The sequence below is a fragment of the Chelonoidis abingdonii genome, chromosome 5 (genome assembly GCF_003597395.2).
Source record: "Chelonoidis abingdonii isolate Lonesome George chromosome 5, CheloAbing_2.0, whole genome shotgun sequence".
NCBI classification, from domain to species: Eukaryota; Metazoa; Chordata; order Testudines; family Testudinidae; genus Chelonoidis; species Chelonoidis abingdonii.
Window position 1 is genome coordinate 69,542,913 of NC_133773.1, and position 24,281 is coordinate 69,567,193.

The 24,281-nt window shown below is 40.0% G+C and overlaps 1 protein-coding gene across 1 annotated transcript in view; it reads left to right on the forward strand.

Annotated features, from left to right (window-relative positions):
• KLHL2 (kelch like family member 2) overlaps window positions 1-24,281 on the forward strand; it is a 105,213-nt gene that overhangs the window by 48,343 nt on the left and 32,589 nt on the right. The window contains exon 5 of the mRNA XM_032785265.2: window positions 16,276-16,438. Within this exon, the coding sequence (XP_032641156.1) occupies window positions 16,276-16,438 (163 nt within the window). The remainder of the gene's footprint in view (window positions 1-16,275; window positions 16,439-24,281) is intronic.

A 24,281-nucleotide genomic window follows, 5' to 3' on the forward strand; every position in this document is an offset into this window, starting at 1 on the left:
AGTATAAGGTTGCTCTCTGGGGAAGGGACTGTCTCCTTGTTCTGAATTTGTACAGCATCTGACACAATCTGGGTTCTGGTCATTAATGAGATTTCTAGGTGCTATCTTCTTTTTCATCTTGTACTCATCTCAAAGCATCTTTACAGAGACTGGGAGAAATACAACGTCATTGTTCTTTCCTATTCAAGGCTTGTTCCTCCATTAAACCCAGCCTGGTTGTGTCCAGGCATATAATGGCCTGCTACGTAGGTGGTGGTTAGCTTCTTGATCTGACTGACTTGGGTTGTATTTGCGTTGTTTTCTTTAGCATCCTGTCATCTGTTTGTCTTCTACAGTATCCCCACCATCGTAAGCTTTACACTGCAGCCGATACCCGGATTTTTTAATTTGTCTTAAAATCATTCTACTTACTACCTGCCACCTTCCAGAGAACTCTTCCCCTCTGCTACCTCCAGCATTCTAATATCTGTATTTAAAGCAACTGCTTTCAGACCACAGAGTAATTCTATTAGTACACTGGTTTGATACATTTTCACTTTATTACCAAACAGTGTTTTTCAGTCTATAATTTCATCAACTTCTGTGCAATGCTTGTAAAATCACGTTGCCTTTTAACCTCGTTCTTGAGGAAGAGATCGGCACTGATCAAGATACACACAAGATTGTATTTGTTCTGTGGTTTCACTGCTGCATTTCAACATTTTATCTATTATCCCTTTTGCAAGACTCAACTGCTGTCATCTTGATATTTATTTTAAGTCCAAATTGACTACACAATTTTCCAAGGTAGTGAAGAGTATCATTAATTCAAACAGGTCTCCAGTTGTGTATCATCTACATAAGCTAAAGAGCTTAACTGTAAATCATCCGGTATCATGCCCTCAAACTCATCTACCACCCTTCAATATAAGAACATGATGAAAAGTAACAGTAATTCCATGCCCTCTTGTCCTGCACCAAACTTTGACTTGAACCAGTTGCTTAACTTTCCACTAATTCTTACAGCACTATAGGGGTCTTGGTATGTAGCATAACTGCAATTGTGAAAGTTATCTGGAACTCCATATGATTTTACTTCTTTCCATAATGCTTCCCTCCAAACTGAATCAAATGCTAGGCACTAGAGCAGGGATGGGGAAACTTTTTGGCCTAAGGGCCACATTGGGGAATAGAAATTGTATGACGGGTCATGAATGCTCACAAAATTGTGGTTGTGGTGTGGGAGGGGGCAAGGGCTCTAGGGGTGTCTGGGAATGAGGAGTTTAGGGTGTAGGGGGGTGCTCTGGGCTGGGACAGAGGGGTTTGGAGGACAGGAGGGGGATCAGGTTCGGGAAGGGGTGCAGGCTCTGGGGTGGGGATGGGCATGAGAAGTTTGGTGTGCAGGAGGGTGCTCTGGGATGGGATCAAGGGGCTTGGAGAGTAGGAAGGGGATCCGGGCTGGGGCAGGGTATTGGAGAATTGGGAGAAGCTCAGGGGTGCAGGCTCTGAGCAGCTCTTACCTCAAGTGGCTTCTGGAAGAAGTGGCATGTCTCTTCTCTGGCTTCTACCCGGAGGCACGGCCAAGTGGCTCTACACGCTACCCCGTTGACAGGCATTGCCCCTGTAGCTCCCATTGAAGGGCTTAGGAGCTGCAGCAGAGCCATGCTGCAGCTTCAGGGAGTGGCCCTGACCCTGTGCCCTGGCTGGAGTGGGGCCAAGCCACGAGGTGTGGCCAAAACTCAGTGCCCTGGCTAGAGTGGGACTGCGTCGTGTGATGCGGCCTCTGACCCAGCACCCGGAGTGCCAGAGCGGGGCTGTGCCGCATGGTGCAGCCCCCAACCCGGTGCCTGTGCTGGAGCATGGAAAGCCCCAGACCTCACTCCCCAGTGGGAGCTCCCAGGCCAGCTTAAAACAGCTTGTGGGCTGTAGTTTGCCCACCCCTGTGTTAGAGTAAGACATACAATACAGTGGTGACCGAGTGCTCTAGTTGAATTCTCAGATGCCAGTATTGTATGCAGGAGGGTGGAGATCACAATATAAGAGAGGACTCAAATCATACAGTGCTCTTTTTAAAGTTAAACCTTTCTTTACACCTGAAAACTTATTAGTAGCATTAGTTACATTTTTTGGCCCTGTATGATATGACAGTTCAGGAGAAAATCTCATAGTGCACAGAAATTTACCAGATCTTTCAGTCTGCAAAGACCGATCCATTTTTAAGGTCTTTTTAAGGACTTCTCTCGCCCATTCCCATACATGAATAGTGTTCGGATTGTGGCAGAGCAACATTTCTGGTGATAGTCCTTCGGGACTCAAATGGAGAGTCAATATTGAAGTATTATATGTGGAGCTGGTTGCAGCACCTATTGTGAAAGGTTATTGTTGCCATACACTTTCCATTGTAAGACCCTGCTTTCAGTTGCTTAAAGCTTTGCCAAACTTCAGCTGTTTCAGCTGAATTTTTCCATGGCAGGTATATGACTCGGGCTGCATTCTTCTGGAAAGTTTCGGCCAAAACTGTTCAGCCACTTCTAAGAATGAGGCTAGGAAAAAAACAGTGTTTTAAAAAAAGTCACCAGAATTACTTTTAAAGCTCTATCTCGCCCATGTTTTGTAGTCAAGACTTAAAACTTGGCAGGGAGGCAGTGGCCTTCTGTCAGGGCTGAGCCTTTTGCTGTCTCTGTGAAGATCCAGCGAAGCTTGGCAAAGTTCTAAACCTTAGAAAAAATCAATTTGCACATGTTCAGTAGAGACTTAACTAGAGCGTAACAGCTAAAATCTCCAAAGGTTGTGTCCTTGCTGAGCATGCTCAAGCCTGTCGCTGGCCAGACTGTACATGCACCATTCCTGTAGAGCATCTGAGCTTATTCCATTCCCCTCGCACCTCTTGCATGTAACAGGATTGCACATATGCCATCCCTGGAAAGTGACTCAGCATGCTCCCTTCAGCCCCGGATTATAGGGACAAACCCAGACTTTCCCTGTAACGGCTGCTCTGAGCCAGGGTGGGGCCAGCACTGAAACTGAGAGCAGGGAGCCTCTCTTCTGTGCTTTTGATAACCTCCCTACTGATATCCATGGCAGTGTGGGAGGAAGCCATCTGATTCAAATGCAGACGGAACAAGTCATACCTAGGGCACGGTTGGGAAAGGCTGGAGGAGTGTGTTGGCACAAGGAAACTGGGAGCCAGGAGGTGGATAGGGTAGTGATAGAGAGCCATTGGTTTGGGGAGGGGGGAACTGAAATCATAGAAAGAGCTGGGTGAGTGGAAGACTGAGGTAGGCAGGGCAAGGAAATTGGGACTGGATGCCTGAGGGTTGGGAAATGGGGAAGCTGAAGTGAGGGTGAGGGGACACAGATCTGATAAGGAGCCGTAGCGTGTGGAGAGAACAGAGACTGGCTGGTCAAAGACTGGCACTGACACAGGGGAGCCAAGAGCACTGAGATTGGTTGAAAATCTCAGGAAGGGAGATTGGGGCTAGAGTTAGTGAGGTTGGGGAAGTGGGGAGGGAGGAGAGTTAGTGGAAGTATGGCAGGGTGGAGAGAGATTGGGGAGTGGATTTGGAAGTGGAGAGACTTGGATTCTGGAGGGGGGAGACTAGGATTTATTGTGCAGGGAGTGGAGAGTGGGACTGACTAGTTGAGGAGAATGGGCCTGGGATGAGGATTTGGTGGTGGGGAAGAGACAGGACTGGGGAATGAACAGGTTGGAGGGGATGGGGAAGAAGATGTCAAGCTTGAAGAGAATGGCAGAAAGAGGAGTCTATGCCCATTTGAGTACACTCTCCTCCAGAGCCTGGAATGGAACCCAAGATCTGAGTCTCACCATTTTTCTGCTGTCAGCAAGTATCTGTGAAACCCCTTGGGAAAGTGTCCTTTCCCCCTCTAGTGCTGGTCCAAATAGCACTAACTTACTACTGCTAACCATTAGTACATTAGCTTAAGTGTCAGAGGACTATGTCATGGATTTAAAGATTCCAATCCTGTTGATGACTTAGGTAGGTGTCAATGTGATGCCACATGATGGAATTTTCTATTTATTATGTTAGCTTTTTAAATTAGGAAGTTGCACACATGAAATACATTAAAAGAACAATATTAAGGTGGCAAAGTTAAGCACTCTAAAGTTAGGAAACGCTAAAATTAAGGTAGTCCAATCTGAATTCAGCCCCTTGGTGCATAAGTGATCTCTCTCCTGCCATCCGTCTCCACCCTCTGACAAACAGAGGCTTAGGGACACCATTCCTTACTCCATCCTGCCTAATAGCCATTAATGGACTTAACCTCCATGAATTTATCCAGTTCTCTTTTAAACCCTGTTATAGTCCTAGCCTTCACAACCTCCTCAGGCAAGGAGTTCACGAATTGACTTGCGCTTGTGAAGAAAATTCCTTTTATTTGTTTAAACGCTGCTGCCATTAATTTCAATTTTGGTGAACCCTGTTCTTTATGATGGAATAGTAATCAACTTGTTCCTTTCCACTTCTCCACTCACTCATGTTTTATAGACCTCATCACTGTCCTCCTTACTCTCCTCTTTTTCCAAGCTGAAAAGTCCTTAGCCTCTTTAATCTCTCTCATTATGGGACCTGTTTCCTAACCCTAATCTTTTAGTTGCCCTCTCTGAACCCTTTTCTAGTGCCAGTATAATTTTTTTGAGATGAGGAGACACATCTGTATGCAGTATTCAAGATGTGGCGCTACACTTGGATTCCTATAAGGACAATAATATATTCTCCTTCTTATTCTCTATCCCCTTTTTAATGATTCCTAACATTGTGTTTGCTGACAGTGCGTGGACATCTTCAGAGAACTATCCACGATGACTCCAAGATCTTTTTCCTGATTTGTTGTAGCTAAATTAGCCCCCATCATATTGTATGTATAGTTTGGGTTATTTTTATCCAGTGTGCATTACTTTACATTTATCCACATTATATTTCATTTGCCATTTTGTTGCCCAATCACTTAGTTTTGTGAGGTAATATCATGTATTATGGTATAGCTTTAATGAGATGATCACATACCACTCCTGCCTCATTCAGTGTTTTGTTTTGTCTTCATTGTTCAATGTGTGGTCCCAGGTCTTAATTACTGCATGCTTTGAAACTCTGCTTTCAAGACAGAATTATTCATTTCCTCATGGGCATTTTTATGATGGTCATCACTATAGTGTCCAAGTGCTTCACAAACACTAACGAAATTATTTTCACAACATCTCTGAAATTAGAAGGCAGTATTATCCCCAGTTTACAGATGGGGAACTGAATCATGGAGACATTAAGGTCAAAAGTATCAACTAATTTTAGGTGCCCAATTTGAGATGCCTAAAAACTGATATTTCAGAATAGTTAGTATTACATAGCACTTCATACATTTAAAGCACAGTTCCCATTGACTTCAGTTGCAGCTGTGAGTGCTCAGCACTTCAGCATGTCAAACTTCAGGGTCTCAAGTTTGGTACCTGGAAAATGAGGAACATGTAATTAGTGACCACCTGTGAAAAGTTGGGTTTAAGAGACTTGCCCAGTATCACACAGCAACTCCATGGAACAGGCTCCAATTCTCCAAGGCAGCATTCAGCTGCATTAACCATGAGACCATTCTTTCTCTCCTGCCTCTCTCATCCATCTCCTGCCTTGTTTATGGCACATGTTATAGTTTCTGCAAAAATGAGAGAAGGGGTCTTACAGACCAACAGCCTCATTCATTGCATAACCCTGATTCATTCCCAGAGCAGGTACATCCAGTGCACTGAATGAGACAGGGGAAAATAGTACAGTATGTGAAAAAATGTAATTAAAGGCTGCATCAATACATATACACAAAGGGGCTGAATAAAGGTTGTAAAGGCAACCTTTATTTTGGTGTTTTCCTAGCTTTTGAGTGTCTGACTTTTGCAATCTTAATACTGTTTTTTTTAATGTCGTTTTGTGTATGTATAAATTATTTCGAGAGAGTATAAAACAGGATATTACAGTGCCAGTGAAGGATGCCATGGGGTACCTAATGGTAGTGTAACACAGAACTTAGATTCTTAACTTATTCCCCACCCTGCTGGACAGAAGCACTCTGCCTCTAATTGCAAATGGAAAGCAGTGTCCGATTTGCAAGTACTTCTAGCTGTCAGAAGGACTCTGGAAGGAGTGTAACTGCAAAATGAGGCATTTATGAGGGAGAATTAAAAGGAGGGAACCAAGTAGTTTTCTTCAGTGCACTATGGCTAGATGTTTTTTCATTCAAATATGTCCCTGGACACCTTGGAGAAATTTCAAGTTTCAGCACTACAAGATAAAACAATGCATATGCATTTTCTACTTAACCATCTGCAGTGGTACTCAGTGTTCAGATATTGGGATGACAAAGGTTATTAAAAATATCTCTGAAGTAGATGTTTCCTTATTATAATCTTCTCAAAATTTTCAAGCAAATTTCAGAGCAGTTCACTTATTAAAAGATATATGCTATGTGATCTGTACAGAAAGTTAATGTGTCCTCTTCTGGTTATCCCTTGGAATAACATCCTGAGCAGTAGCCTGCAAAGGAGTGAGATTGTAGCAGTTTGGGCAAGAACCATGTACTCTGAAAGTTATCCTGGCTGCAGTTTATCATAGTTAGGACTATAAAACTTTTTACCCCCTACTCGTATCCTTTTTTCATGGATTTACAAGAGCAATAGCTTAATTTTTTTCTCTTGTGATGAATTTGTATCTATATCTTGAACATTTTAAACATTTAGGACTTGTTGCTTTAGGGCTATTAATTCCACAGTTGCAAAATTGCAAATAGCTACATGTAATCATTGTTCATGTTGCCTAGTAACTAGGTCTGAGCATGTAATTCTAATTAGATTAATTTGATGGAATGTAGCCTCTTCTTTTCCCCCAGTAGTGGAATATACATGAGCATATTGAAACTTCCTTGCATTTATTTCCTACAGAATTACAATGTCTTTGAATCTTTTACTGTACAAACTCATTACAGATATGCAAAATCTGATAGGTATTGCTTAATTGTGATTGGTCTTCTAACTTTCATAGTATTTCTGTTCTCTGTTTTGATGAATGGGTAAGCATTTCAATATTAATATTTATGCATGCAAATTGAAAATTCTGTTTCCGTATAAAACTCTTAATATTCACTGTCTTTTAACAGTGGAAAGAAAACGCGGGGAGAGCAAACATGATCCAAAGCAAGTTATTTTAAAATCCCAAGAAGTAGTCACAGAATTATTTTCTCAGCTGTACTAATAAACTTGCACAGAACTTCCTATGAATATTGCAAAATTAAACATGTGAAGTGCTTGTAGTATCAGGGCTTAACTCACATGAAATTAAACATCTGTATAAAAGCTTGCAGAAGCTGGTCCTTAATCCTAAACAGGACAGAAGTCCAGTGTCATCTCTTATCCTAAAATTCATCATCAAACCATCTCTTGCCACTAAATGATAGAGAACTATAATATGGTTTTGCTATTAATAGAAACTGTTACAAACCTTGTTCTAATTACTATAATTTTCAAATTTTCATATACTTATGTTGTATGTTCACTTAAATGAGCTCATTATAGTCTCTTAATCTAGTGATTAGTGAATTTTTCTAAGGAAGCTGAGGTCTGTGACTTTAAATGAGATTATTTTTATACCTGACTGTGTACACCTTCTTGTCTTTTTACTTAGATTCAGCAGTTCTTTTGTTTTAAAGAAAATGGTGATTTCTCATATTTTTGAAAAATAATGTTTAGCAAAAGTGTAAGTAATTCTCCCTTCTCCCCCCCACCCTTAATTGTTAATTCTGCTTGAAGCCAGACTTCTGTTCAAGATCTGGCCTTTGGTTTATTTCACACTCATAATGATAGTCCTCAGATTAAACACTTGGTTGCTGAGGTGATTACTTTGATACTACAGTGGGTTATTAAAACTTCAGATGTGAAATAAATATTATGTGGAACAATAATCTGGTCTTTGACAGACCAAGAAAGAGAAGAAATAAGAAGTTCAAGCAGTACTAAACAACAAATCTTCAGTTGTCTGAGGCATCAGTAACTCTAAAGGAATGAAAGTGAATGATGTTCCAAAATTGTCTTAAATGGCCACAGTACCGGAAGTCTTTATCTTCTTAAGCTTATTTTGTGCCTTCAAACAAACCAAAACCCACTAATAGACAATACACTAGCAATAGCTCTGTAAAATTCAGGTTGGGAAATGTTTGTGATTGTCTTAGTATTTGTCTCCAGAAACACACATTTTAATCTTTGTAGTACTGTTTAAAAAATTTAAAATGGAAATTCCGCAACATGAAGAACGAGGAAGCCAAACTAAAGAGTGACATCTACTTCCTGAGCAAATGCAAGGTTCAAAACATCATTCCCAGAGGACTCACCGCCTATAACACTCTGAACGCTATGTAGAGCTCCATTTATGCTGAACAGCTCTTCAGAAGGACAACTAAAGACCCATCTCCTGCACTTCATGTACTCCAGAAGGGACCACTTTTTAATAAGAAATCACCTCCAGCTCCCACACACTGGGGAAAAAAAATATCAGGGAACTTGGAGATAGTTTTGGATTTCCTGCACAATCAAAAAATCCTGACGACAGCCATCCAGCACAAAACCAAAAAGTGAAATCAGCTACACCACCACCACCACAACCAAGAGAACACTGCCTCTGGAGAAAAAAAACAGGACCCACTCCATTGAATTTACACAACACCTCAATATCAACCTATCAAGACTGTTCCTGACTGGAACTGTATTACCTGTGCTATCCAAGTGACTGAACTTCTGCCCTACTACAGAACTTGTTTCCATACTAACATGTGGAGAACTAGGATAATTATTTTGCAAACTCTACCTCACAGAATTATTTCACAAAGACAGCACCATCCACAACCACCCTGTCTCCACCAACAGACATAAAAAAAAAAAAAAAAAAGGAATCACCTGACTGGACACCCGTCAGCGGATGAAACCACACGTTTGATCATTTAAACACTGCAGAAAAAAAAAATCAGCTGTGAAATCCTTAATAAACATTATCTCCACCACTGAAAGGGAAGCTATGCAGTCCCTGAAATCCAGCCACCAAGTAGTGATCAAACCAGCACACACAGGAGGTGCCATTGTAGTCCTCATTTGTAATGACTACACTAACAAATTCAACTGACATCTCTGAGACCACTTACTATAAAGAACTCAATAAAAGACCCCACTCCACAGTTCACAAAATAGTTTAAGGATATCATCAAATCCTTCCCCAAACAAACCCAAGAAAAACTCTACAACTTCATCCCTCACAAACCCACCACAGGGACCTTTTACATGCTTCCCAAGATACACAAACAAGGGACCAAGGCAGAACCATCATGTTTGGCCACAACACTCTTACTGAAGGAGTATCACAACTCATAGAAACAATCTTCAAACCACTCACCATACACAGAGCCAATTTTCTCCAGAAACTCCAATTGTAACAACCACCTTTAGAATAATATCCTTGCCACCATGGGCATCATCTCTCTATACACCAGCATCCCTCATTATGAAGCATTGCTGCCTGCCTCAAATATCTACAAGACAATGGAAAACACTCAGAAATCCACCCCAAACACTTCACCAAACTCATCCATTTCATTCTCTGCCACAGTAAAGAAATAAACTATCAGATGCATAAATGAACGAGATTTGTTGGGGAAGAATCAATGCAGCTGTTGTAAAAGGAAATCATGCCTCCCAATCTATTAGAATTCTGTGATGGGGTCAACAAACATGTGGACAAGGGTGATCCAGTAGATATAGTATACTTGGACTTTCAGAAAGTCTTTGACAAGATTCCTAAGTAAAGACTCTTAAGCAAAGTAAGCATCCATGGGATAAGGTATAAGGTCCTCTCATGGATCAGTAACTGGTTGAAAGACAGGAAATAAAGGATAGGAATAAATGGTCAGTTTTCACAATGAAGAGAGGTAAATAGAGGTGTTCCCCCAAGGATCTGACCTGGAACCAGTGCTGTTCAGAATGTTCGTAAACGATCTTGAAAAAGGAGTAAACAATGAGATGGCGAAGTTTGCAAATGATACAAAATTACTCAAGATAATTAAATCCAAAGTAGACTGTGAAGAGTTACAAAAGGATCTCTCACAACTAGGTGACTGGGCCACAAAATGGCAGATGAAATTCCGTGTTGATAATGTAAAGTAATGTATATTGGAAAATTGGAAAATGATGGGGTCTAAATTAGCTGTTCCCACTCAAGAAAGAGATCTTGGAGTCATTGTGGATAGTTCTCTGAAAACGTCTGCACAATGTGCAGCAGCAATCAAAAAGCTAACGATGTTGGGAACCATTAGGACAGACAAGATAGTAAATATCATAATGCCACTATATAAATCCATGATACACCCACATCTTGAATACTGTATGCAGTTCTGGTCACCCCATCTCAGAAAGATATATTAGACTTGGGAAAGGTGCAGAGAAGGGCAAGAAAAATGATTAAAGGTATGGAATAGCTTCCATATGAAGAGAGATTCTAAAAATTGAGACATTTCAGCTTGGAAAAGAGATGAGTAAGGGGGTGGGGGATAGGATAAAGGTCTATTAAAATCATGACTGGTGTGGAGAAAGTGAATAAAGAAGTGTTATTTACCCCTTTACATGACACAAGAACTAGCAGTCATTCAATGAAATTAGTAAGCAGCAGGTTTAAAACAAAAGGAGGTACTTCAAAGAGCACACAGTCAACCTATGTAGCTCATTGCCAGGAGATGTTATTAAGTCCGAAACTATAACTGGATTAAAAAAAGAATTAGGTAAATCATGGAGAATAGCCAAAATGGCTATTAGCCAAGTGATCAAGGATGCAACCCCATGCCCTGCGTGACCCCTCTGACTGTCAGATGCTGGGACTGGATGACAGGATGGATTACTGAATAATTGCCCTGTTCTGTTCATTACCTCTGAAGCATCTGGCATTGACCCCTGTAGGAAGACAGGATAATGGACCAGATGGACCGTTGGTCTGACCCAGTATGGCTGATCTTAAACAACTTTACATTGAACAACAGTTTTGCCCAAACCAGAGGAAAAGCCATATGCCAGTTTCTTAATGGGCCACCTCAAGGAAGAATTCCTGGAAACAACGCATTAGAAAACCAGTGATATACCTCATATAGATAAATGGTATTTTCATCCTCTGGACAGATGACCTAAACTTTCATAGGTTTCCACCATAACTTCAGCCACTACCACACATCCCATAGACTTTCTAGAACACTCCCACACCAGCATCAACTTCCTGGACACCATGATCAGGTTCAGCAATGGAACTCTATAGACATCTATATACAAGATACCTATGTATAATCACACTTACCTCCACAAATCAAGTAACCACACCTGGCACACCAAGAAATTTGTTATCTACAGTTAAGATCTCCGATACCATAGAATATGCTCAAATGAGAGAGTCCAGGATACACACTTAAAACCAACTTCACTAAACAAGGACACTACACCAGGGAAGTAGATCACGTCCTGGAATGGCCCACCCAAATGCTCCAAGAGAACTTGTTTTTCTACAGGGGGAAAAAAAAGCTCCACACTAGAACCCATAAAGTGTATCAAAGAATGGGGAGGACCACATCCTGAAAGAAATGTCTCAACCCTCCCACCCCCCGTTCCTGGCCTTCAAACACCCCTCCTCTGCCTCACCTTGCTCATCATCAGAAGCAAGCTGCCACAGTCAAGGGGACACAACTCCAATGGGAGTAGACCCTGCCATAACAGATGTAAAATCTGTGGACATATCTCCACTGCTAAGATGATTAATACCTGCCCCCCAACAACTAACCTTTTAAGATACATGAGTCCTACCCATGCCTGTCACAACATGTGGTTTACCTCACCCAGTGCACTAAACGCCCCGGTGACAACTGTGTGGGTGAAACTAGACAATCCCTATTCTCTCAAATGATCTCACACAGAGAAATGATGAGATAAAAACACCCTATTGCCCATGGGTAAACACTTTTTACGGAAGGATGACTCCATATGTAACCTCTCAGTCTTTATTCTCAAAGGAAACAGCTTCAAAAGAGGAGGCTGGGAACTTAAATTCATTACACCACTGAGCACTAAATCCATCAACTTAAGACACACTGATTTTATGGCTTATTACAATAATTTGTCTATTAAACCTCCTTTGTCCTTCAGACAGGTTAATTGCCCCCTTCACTTTAAGTGATTTCCTAAAACATGTGTGAATCATTTATGCTCAAGTCTGTCCCACCTTGTGTTTAGCTTGGACACTGGCTGCCTTCTCCAGACTTGAAGAAGACCTCTGAGCAGCTCAACAGCTTGTCCCTTTCAGTAACAGAAGTGGTCCAATAAAAGATGTTATTTCCCTCCCCTTGTCTCAATGATAAAACTTTTTTTCTCCCCTGAGAGAGGAAAAGGACAAGGTCAAGCACATCCTTTTTTTATTTTTATCGTAGCACTGTAATTGTACCAAAATTGCAGTGGCCGTTAATACAGATGGTAGGAAATCTTCCATCCCAATATATTTTGATGGAAAATGGAGTTTCTACACAATTGAAATGTTCTGTGGGAAAATTTCAATTTACCAATACAAACCAAAACAAAATACTTCATTTCAGGATCCGAACTAGAATATTTAGGTTTGTTGTTATTTGAAAAGTTTCATTTCAAGTCAATTGAACATTAAACTCTGTTTCCCTATTGTGGTACATTGTCTCATGAGTATTGTAGTTTAGATTCCTTATGCCCCAGTTCCTCTCTTTGGGCTACGCTTTCTGGCTGGCCCGTATTGAGCTTGAAGCAACATAATCTGTGACCAGAAGGGAGAGCATATTGCATCTTGCCAGTTGTAGGCAGACCCCCAAGAAGAACAGGGGTTTCAGAAATCCCAACGACAACTCTCGTGACGCAACATTGGTGTTGAAGTGACTCGAAATGAAATGTTTTGGGTCAAAGCAACAAACCAAACTGAAACACTTTAATTCACGAATGTTAATGTTTTGTTTCAATAAAAACAAACAAAACATTGACAAGACAAAACATTTTTCCATTTCTGAAATATCTTGGAACTTTTAATTTCTCTAAAGTGTTCAATTTTTCATTTAGATTAGAGATGAAAACAGTTGTTGAAATTTGGAATTTCTTGTGGGATGGAAATTCCATTTTTTTTCTTTTTTGAGCTCAGCTGCTACATCTTCTGTTCTGTAGTGAGAACTGAACTTTGCGCAAAGGTAAACGTTTCTTAATTCCTTTTCCAACATATTTTAAAATAGTTTGAACATAACATAAGAGAGGCCATACTGGGTCAGACCAAAGGTCCATCTAGCCTAGTATTCCTTCTTCCAACAGTGGCCGATGCCCGGTGCACCAGAGGGAATGAACAGAACAGGTAATCATCAAGTGATCCATCCCCTGTTGCCCAGTCCCAGCTTCTGGCAGACAGAGGCTAGGGATATCATTGCTGCCCATCCTGGTTAATAGCCATTGATGGACCTATCCTGCATGAATTTTTCTAGTTTTTTTTATGAACACTGTTATAATCTTGGCCTTCACAACATTCTCTGGCAAAGAGTTCCACAGGTTAACTGTGCGTTGTTTGAAGAAATACTTCCTTTTGTTTGTTTTAAACCTGCTGCATATTAATTTCATTTGGTGACCCCTAGTTCTTGTACTATGAGAAGGAGTAAATAATATTTGTTTATTTAATTTTTGCACACCTGTCATGATTTTATAGATCTCAATCATATCCCCCCTTAGTCTCTTTTCCAAGCTGAAAAGTCCCAATCTTATTAATCTCTCCTCATAAGGAAGCTGTTCCATACCCCTAATCATTTTTGTTGCCCTTTTCTGAACCTTTTCCAATTCCATAATCTTTTTTTGAGATGGGTCAACCACATCTGCATGTAGTATTCAAGATGTGGGCATACCATGTATTTATACAGCAGCAATATGATATTTTCTGTCTTCTTGTCTATCACTTTCTTAATGATTCCCAACATTCTGTTCACTTTTTTGACTGCCACTGCACATTGAGTGGATGTTTTTAGAGAACTATCTACAATGACTCAAAGATCTTTCTCTTAATGGTTACAGCTAATTTAGACCCCATCATTTTATATGTATAGTTGAGATTGTTTTCCAATGTGCATTACTTTGCATCCACATTGAGTTTCATGTGCCATTTTTTTGCCCAGTTGCGCAGTTTTGTGAGAACACTTTGTAGCTCTTCGCAGTCTGCTTTCGACTTAACTGTCTTGAGTAGTTCTGTATCATTTGCAAATTTGCCACCTCACTGTCTACCTCCTTTTCCAAGATTGGTCCAATAAAAGTCATCCACCTTATCTCTCTAATATCCTGGGACCAACACAGCTACAACAACACTGCATACATTCTCCAGAATCTGTTAAGATAATGAGGGAACAGTATGAGCAGTGTGACTAGCACCTTCCTTACCTACAGGCTGAACAAGAATTCAGCCGACTTAGTCTCCCTCCACATGACTTACAATTGCAAATCCACTCTAGATTTTAAAATCTTTCCAATTGTTGTTGCTGCTGTTGTTGCCTATAGACATGGTTTAGTAATCATTTCACATTTACTTGTTTTAATGAGATTTCTATTTTAGAATATACCTAAAAATAAAAATGCTTCATGAAGAAGTGGTAGATGGCAGAAGAAAACTTCACTCAAAGGCACAGAATAGGCCTAGGACAGAATAGTCTTATGTTTAGTTTTAAGGTTGAAGAACAATGTGTGTGTAATGGCATTAAGTTATTTCTTCTCTGCTGTGCCTCTGAAAGCATGAAACATTTCTCTTTTTGTCTTCAAGTAGTTCATTTTTTATTGCTAACTATTTTTTTAAAAGGATAGTGTTTTCAAGGCCCAAACTTAGTTACCTGGCCCTATATGGTTTCACTCAACAAACTTACACAAGCTCTGCTGAAAGATTGTCACTGAAAGAGTTTCATCTAGAAAGTTACATAATATGGTATATGTAAGCCAATAATGCACTTTTATTTATTACTGGAGTCTTCAGTTATGATCTGGTGGGTTGCCACTTATAATTGGAACAGTTTAGAGGGTAAGAGCCTGTGTTGGCGAAAAGACAGACACACATATGGCACTAGACAGTGATTCATAATTATTTACAATGCTGGCGATTCAGCAGTGAACGATGGTATGAAATTCTTTAGATTAACATACAAACAATAACATGGTCATCTGATCACTGGGACTTGGGAGAGTGAGAAATCTAAAGTACTAAGATACTTCAAGATGCTCAAAACCACAGTGTACACAATTTGTGGGGTAATTTGTTCTACTGTGATAGCTGAGTAACAAATGTAGTAAAACATGCATCATAAAAGAAATTCCTAAATTAAATAGAAGACAGTTTTGTGGTCCAAAACTTGAACTCAGATCAGCGAAAAAGCCATCTGGGATCAGCTACTTATTGTTGGAGAACAACTGATCAAGAATAAGAGGAGAGAAATAGGGAGATTTGGGACTAATGGCTATGTCTTTTACGGCTTGAGTATAATAAAGTGGGTTTGTTTGTTTTTTTAACATCATATATGTGCCATGGTATTAGATTTTTAGGAAAACAAAGATGGAGAAATTCATGAGTGACATTCAGTGACAGAATTAGTATCCACCACTGTAGAAGGAAGACCGGCAAGCCTAAAATACCATAAATAAGGCACATTTGACGTAATTCCTCTGAAGGAGAACAAAAATAATTACTTTGGAGTGGGGAGAACTTTCTGATGAAGAAAGACTGGAGGTTAATATACATAATGAGGTCAAATGATGACTAAAAAGAGGCATAAGTTTACAAATATTTCAATGGGTATAATACCCTGTGGGGAAAGTACCGTCTAGATTAGTGAAAAGGGTTAGGAATATAACTAGGAGTAATAGGGTGAGTAAGAGGGGGGAAAAAACGCTATAAACTGAATGTTATGGAGAGTTTGCTTACACCGTGATTAGTATGTGGAATGATTTCCAAAGGGAAGTGGGAAAAGCCCCAATGCTTGTGACCCTTAGAACTAAACTTCACACTAACAAATGTATGTTTGCAGGGAGGTGAATTGGAATGACCTAGTAGGTTTTTTTAGCTCTAACTCTCATAGTTCTGATACTTTTCCTTTCTCCATTGTTGTGTCAAATTTTTATATTTTTCTGCTTTGTCTTAGATGTGTTCATAATACTCTAGCATAAAATCAGATGGAATATTAACTAGTTTTTGCTTCTTACAGGTACTTCTCCCAGCAGCTGGTCTATTACAGTTGCAGGATGTGAAGAGGACTTGTTGTGAGTTTTTAGAATCCCAGCTTCATCCTATCAACTGCTTAGGGATTCGTGCTTTTGCTGACATGCATGCATGCACAGATCTATTGAATAAGGCCAACACGTATGCAGGCAAGTCTAACATGGTACAGAAAATAACCTACTTTATAATTGGTTTGTTTGTTTTTTAGGAAGGTGCTTTTTCTAGTATGCCCCCTAACATTTACCCAAGATACTTCAGGTAGGTACTTTTTCTGAAAAAGTATAGTGGGATCTATAACATCTATCACAGGAAGAAAAAGTCTTCTGGCCAAAATATTGGTTATGTGGGCACAAGGGGAAGTGTATCTTCATGTTCTGTAATTGTCAGGACCAGAAGCATGTGACCCAGCAAGAGATTCGCTTAGCTTGTAATCATTGTAGTTCAGGGTTATCTTGTGCACTGGATTGATAAATTGGAGGGGACATTTTTGGGCTCATCCAAGTCCCTAGTTAACTGAGCCAGTTTTGGGGCACTATGAAGAAGAAGATCATCTTTCATTTTTTTGAAAACTAAGCTTTTAGTTCTCTTCCTTGTGGAGACAATCTTGACAGCATAATCAGTGTAAACCAATGTAAGTGAATTGCTAAAGCTAAAAGGAAAAAAAACATATGGGCACTATTTTGGCAAGAGGAGGCTTGGAGAGACTTAAAGGGTCCCCTTCACCAAACATACACTGTATATGTAAAATTAGTCATAAGTGAAAATAAGTTTGGAGTGTTTCCCAAATAATAATCTTACTGTCTCTCCCCAGATATTTTAACCAGATGTGATTCAGAGTGGTGTGGGGAAAAAGGGGACAAGAATCTATTATGTTCAGGAATGGGCACAGCAAAACTTTTTGCTGGCCTTCTCTGAAATTAACATTAATTCAAATGCTGCTCACTTGAGTAACTGCCTCATTGCAGATGTGCTTGCTACTGCTATGATCACATCAGCTGTACAAGTAGAACGTTTTATTTACAACTGCCACTAAAATTGCTATAAGCACACTGGGGACATGTTGCATAGCTCCCGTACCCTGCTGGCTGCTCCTATGACATGTAAGGATAAGAACGGCTTTACTGGGTCAGACCAAAGGTCCATCCAGCACAGTATCCTGTCTGCTGACAGTGGCCAGTGCCTGGTGCCCTTGAGGCAGTGAACCTAACAGGTAATAATCAAGTGACCTCTTTCCTGCCATCCATCTCTACCCTCTGACAAACAGAGGCTAGGGACACCATTCCTTACCCATCCTGGATAACAGCCATTAATGGACTTAGCCTCCATGAATTTATCTAGTTCTCTTTTAAACCCTGTTATAGTCCTAGCCTTCACAGCCTCCTCAGGCAAGGAGTTCCAGAGGTTGACAGTGTGCTATATGAAGAAGAACTTCTTCCTTGTATTTATTTTCCTTTACCTCAAGAAAAGAGACTGTAGTTTCATCCCTGCCATCTCACTATGCTGTTGGCAGTCTCCTGGCTTTATAGAAGCCCTGCCTGTTCCTTCACAGGCAAGGTTCTTCCACACAGCCTAAATCTACTCTGTTTGCAGCTTAATTGGTTGATTGAGCGTGCCTGGTCTAATTCAATTCTTTCAGAGCCAGAGTCGGGAGAACGAAGTCTACAACCTTCCTTGGAAGCCTATTCCAGAGCTTAACTACCCTTATAGTTTTTTCCTAATGTTTAACCTCAATCTTCCTTGCTGCAGATTAAGCCCATTGTTACTTGTCCTGTCTTCAGTGGACATGCAGAACAATTGATCACAGTCTTCTTTATAATGGCCCTTACCATATTTGAAGACTGTTATTAAGTTCCCCCTCAATCTAGTTTTCTCAAGACTAAATATGGCCAGTTCTTTATACCTTTATTCATAGATCAGGTTTTCTAAACTTCTTGTCATTTTTGTTGCTCTCCTTTGGATTCTTTCCAGTTTCTCCTCATCTTTCTAAAGCAGGGGTAGGCAACCTATGGCACGTGGTTTTCGGTGGCACTCATACTGCCCGAGTCCTGGCCACCAGTCTGAGGTGGGGCTCTGCATTTTAATTTAATTTTAAATGAAGCTTTTTAAATATTTTAAAAACCTTATTTACTTTACATACAACAATAATTTAGTTATATATTATAGACTTATAGAAAGAGACCTTCTAAAAACGTTGAAATGTATTACTGGCATGCAAAACCTTAAATTAGAGTGAATAAATGAAGACTCGGCACACCACTTCGGAAAGGTTGCTGACCCCTATTCTAAAGTGTGATGCTTAGAGCTTGACGCACTAATGCAGCTGAGGCCTCACCAGAGCTATTTTGCCATCCTGAAAGACACTACCTATTCTTCCACCCTTACAGAAATTGCAGTCTTTGTGGTTGCTTTTCTAAGGGAGCAGGGAATGGCATTAGATAGGGATGCAGAGTGAAGAGTCACTCTTTTAAGTGATGATCTATTTCATATACAATCCGGTCAGTGTCAATGAGTTCAAGAGGTCCAGGCCTTTACCATTTCAAAAAAAGTTGCTAACTGACAGAAAAATGTTTAACCATACACAGAAATGCCCTAGATGTTAGCTATTGAGTATTTGTAGCAGAACTGTGCGTTGTAGTAGTTAAATTCTTACTTTCATTGCTCATTAGAATAAACACTGGTAAAAATTCAAATGTTTGGGATCAACAAATGAAAATTCACTTAAATTTTATACTACTATTTTTATGAGCCTGAAAATACTCTACATTGATAGCAGTGAAATGGCTAATACAGTTCTTCATATTATGTCCTTTGATTATTCTGCATTTCTAACATTCCTTTCTTTAAACCATTTAACAGGAAATGGAGCCATTATCCAGATTAAAAATAAAATAGTGCAATGACACTAATGTCACACAGCGGCTTTATTGTAGTGGGAAATATCAAGCTCCTTATCATATTTCTTGTTTAACAGTTGTCATGGTTTATAACATATTACAACTATAGACACTAAGATTAAGTTTCTTTTCACCCCCTGATCTAATGCAGAGGAGAGATGAGGTTGAAAAGTATAGTTGTTTTAGAAATTTTCAATGTTAACAATATGACTAAAATGGAATGGCACCCCCAGGAAATTGCTTTATTCACACAATGACATATATAGTGAGGTATTTTTTAAAATAGCTGACCTAGGTTTAAACCACTTAGATTCATAGACTCTAAGACTGAAAGGGACCTCGAGAAGTCATCGAGTCCAGTCCCCTGCCCTCGTGACAGGACCAAATACTGTCTAGACCTCCCTGATAGACATTTATCTAACTTACTCTTAAATATCTCCAGAGATGGAGATTCCACAACCTCCCTAGGCAATTTATTCCAGTGTTTAACTACCTTGACAGTTAAGAACTTTTTCCTAATGGCCAACCTAAATTTCCCTTGCTGCAGTTTAAGCCCATTGCTTCTTGTTCTATCATTAGAGGCTAAGGTGAACAAGTTTTCTCCCTCCTCCTGATGACACCCTTTTAGATACTGAAAGTATCATGTCCTCTCTTTTCTTTTCTAAACTAAAAACCAATTCTTTCAGCCTTCCTTCATAGGTCATGTTCTCTAGACCCTTAATCATTCTTGTGCTCTGTTCTCTGGACCCTCTCCAATTTCTCCACATCTTCTTGAAATGCGGTGCCCAAACTGGACACACTACTCCAGTGTGAGGCTAACCAGCGCAGAGCAGTGCGGAAGAATGACTTCTCGTGTCTTGTTTACAACATCACCTGTTAATGCATCCCAGAATCACATTTGCTTTTTGCACAGAATCACACTGTTGACTCATATTTAGCTTGTGGTCCACTATGACCCCTAGATCTCTTTCTGCTATACTCCTTCCTAGACAGTCTCTTCCCATTTTGTATGTATGAAACTGATGTTCCTTCCCTAAGTGGAGCACTTTGCATTTGCTTTATGAAACTTCATCAGGTTTACCTCAGACCATTTCTCCAATTTTGTCCAGATCATTTGAATTTTGACCCTGTCCTCCAAAGCAGTTGCAATCCTCCCAGTTGGTATTTGTCCGCAAACTTAATAAGCGTAACGTTTTCTATGCCAACGTCTAAGTCTGTTGAAAGATATTGAATCAGAGCTGTCCCAAAAACAGACCCCTGCGGAACCTCCACTTGTTATATCTTTCCAGCAGGATTGGGAGCCATTAATAACTATTTTCTGAGTACGGGTTATCCAGCCAGTTATGTACCCACCTTATTGTAGCCCATCTAAATGTATTTGCCTAGTTTATTGATAAGGAAATCATGCGAGACCGGTATCAAAATGCCTTACTAAAGTCCTGGTAAATACCACATCCACACCGCTTCTCCCTTATCCACAAGGCTCGTTATCCTATCAAAGAAAGCTATCAGGATTGGTTTGACACGATTTGTTCTTTAAAATCCATGCTGGCTATTCCCTATCACCTTACCAACCTTCCAAGTGTTTGCAGATGATTTTTTCATTACTTGCTCCATTATCTTCCCTGGCACAGAAGTTAAACCATAACTGGTCTGTAGTTCCTGGGTTGTTTTATTTCCCTTTTTATAGATGGGCTAACTATAGTTTGCCCTTTTCCAGTCTTCTGGAATCTTGTCCCGGCCCCATGACTTTCCAAAGATAATAGCTAGAGACTCAGATACCTGCTGTATCAACTCCGATGAGTATTCTAGGATGCATTTCATCAGCCCCTGGTGACTTGCAGGTATCTAACTTTTCTAAGTGATTTTTAACTTCCTCTTTTTTATTTTATCTTCTAAACATACCCCTTCCATAAGCATTCACTATGTTAGACATTCCTCTTCAGACTTCTCAGTGAGACCACAAACAAAGAAGCCATAAGCACTTTGCCATTTTCCAAGTTTCTTGTACTGGTTCTCCCTCCTAACTGTACAGTGGGCCTACCCTGTCCTTGATCTTCCTCTTGGTTCTAATGATTGATAAAAATCTTCTTGTTTCCCTTTTTTCCCATAACTAGTTTGAGCTCATTTGTGCCTTTGCCTTCTAATCTTGCCCTGCATTCCTGTGTGTTTGCCTATATTCATCCTTTGTAATCTGACCTAGTTTCCATTTTTTATATGACTCCTTTTTATTTTGTAGGTCATGCAAGATCTCGTGGTTAAGCCAAGGTGGTCTTTTGCCACATTTTCTATCTTTCCTACCCATCGGAATAGCTTGCTTTTGGGCCCTTAATAGTGTCCCTTTGAAAAACTGCCAACTCTCCTCAGTTGTTTTTCCCCTCAATCTTGATTCCCATGGGACCTTACCTATCAGCTATCTGAGCTTACCAAAATCTGCCTTCCTGAATTCCATTGTCTCTATTTTGCTGTACTCCCTTCTACCCTTCCTTAGAATTGCAAACTCTGTGATTTCATGATCACTTTCACCCAAGCTTCCTTCTACTTTCAAATTCTCAACGAGTTCCTCCCTATTAAAATTAAGTCTAGAACAGCTTCCCCCCTAGTAGCTTTCTTAACCTTCTGAAATAAAAAGTTGTCTGCAATGCAGTCCAGGAACTTATTGGATAGTCTGTGCCCCGCGGTGTTATTTTCCCAACATATATCTAGATAGCAGAAGTCCCCCATCACCACCAAATCTTGGGCTTTGGATGATTTTGTTAGTTGTTTAAAAAAAGCCTCATCTACCTCTTCCACCTGGTTAGGTGGCCTGTAGTAGACTCCTAGCACAACATCACCCTTGTTTTTTATCCCTTTTATCCTAACCCAGAGACTCTCAACACTTCCGTCTCCTGTGTCCGTCTCCACCTCAGTCCAAGTGTGTACATTTTTAATATATAAGGCAACACCTCCTCCCTCTTTCCCCTATCTATCCTTCCTGAGCAAACTATACCCATCCACACCAACAGACTCTCATAACCATCACTGAGCTAGGGAGTAAATTCTGTGGAAACAATTCATCACTCTTTTATGAAGTAAATACTTCAACAGCCCTATTAGCTAATCAAAGAATGTAGCTGAAGGGAGATTTCAATAGATGGACTCCTGAAGCTAGCTGGCATTTGCAGTGGAGATCAAGGAGTGAATGCCTATTCAGACTGAATTATTTTCTCACCTAGAGAGTGTCTGTTCCAGGTTAGGGATTAAGTGGATTGGAAGGGCAATATAAGAAGCTTGTATTATTGCAGCATGTTGTATACTGTCTTGTACCAGTTCTCTAGGTCAAAACACTTCAGATTCTTGTGCTCTCAGTCTGCCATTTTTCTTGATCACTGAATGGAATTGAAAAAGAGTATTTCTCAATACAGTATTCTTGTGTAAAGTCTGGTATACTTCACTTAAAGGACACCTTTTAGCAAAAACATTTTTCTAATTCTATTTTGAGCAGTAATTTCTGTTGCTATGGTTTTATCCTTGTTACTATGATTTTGTAGTATGTTCCAGAATGCAGTTATTTAAACATAAAAAAGTCAAGTAAATTACATTATTGCTTAACTAGTGTATGGCCATCAGCGAGGCTTCACCTAAACCTTTTTGTACCTTTATGGTAATGGCATTAATACCTTTATCGTAATAGCCTAACATTCAGATAATTATTTTAAAGATAAACTTTCACCAGTTTCTGTACTCTTCATTTGCTGTGACTGATATTAAGAACTGAAGATACTGCTTAATCTTCAAATCTAGGATTTTTAAAAAAGGGTCTTCTATCAAAATGAAAAAGGGCAGAGGTATCAAAGCTGCGGTATTATCCATGATATTGGCAACAGCTTCATTTTAGAAGAGGTGAGTCCAATGGGTGCAAGGAGTCCATTGATACGCCATATGATTGCTGAAGAGCAATGTGGTTCAATTGATTTAATTCATGATCTATAAAGGGATTGGCAACCTTTGGCATGCGGCCTGTCAGGGAAATCTGCTGACGGACCGGGACAGTTTGTTACCTGCAGTGTCCACAGGTTTGGCCGATCGCAGCTCTCACTGGCCATGGTTCGCTGTTCCAGGCCAATGGGGGCTGGGGGAAGCGGCACAGGCCAACGGGTATATGAAATATAGGACAGGATAATATATCCTTTTTTTGTATTTTCTGTACAGCACGCCTCTCACCCACACATGCACGCTCTGTCAGCAACTCTTGTGTAGATCTTTTTTCCCACATGCTTTGAGCGTTATGTATTTTAAACATAGATATTAACTGTAATCATTGACATCTGAGTCAACTCCTATTGAAATTAATAATTCAGCCCTCTGAGCAATTATTTCATGTTCTCTGCTAATACAGTGAGACACCACAATATCAGCTATATTCATTTCACATTTTGAAGGTTTTCTTTATATGTATAACAGCTAGAGACTTCATTTTAAATGACAGTTGAGGCTCTGGGGAATAATTGAGGTTGGCCCTTGCCCACCTGATCAATTCTTTTGATCCCCAGCACAGAGTACACCCTATAGTTTGAGAAGCATTAACATAGCATTCTCTTAAAGTCTTAATGCAAATATACATAAAGCAAACTGTTATTAGTAAGAGGTTATGCTTCTGGAAGAACTGAAGTATGTCCTAGCTTGTGAGGAGTCCTCTTCTGACAAGTTTGCTGGGACGTGAGGTGGGGATGGGGTGAGCAGAAGACCCTTTGTGTGAAGTCTCCTGAAGATCTACAAAATCTTAAATAAGCTTTGATGCTTTCAATTTCTGAAATATATTTTTAAGACACAACTACAGAATCATATAAAATAGCCATAAATGGTTGAAATCTATTAATGGTAAAACATGTATCTATGCTGTCCTGAACAGCAGATCACAGATGGAGGCAGATTTAGGGGACAGACAGTAATTTTCATAAACTAAGCAGCAGATGGGCTATACTAGCCTCCAGACTGCTCTTCCCACAGAGATTCTGCAAATCACTTTTCATGCAAGAGAACTTCAGTAGATCTTTACTAAATTAAATATTCATACAGGAAAGTAGTTAGTCAAATCATAAGCAAAAAAAAATTGAAG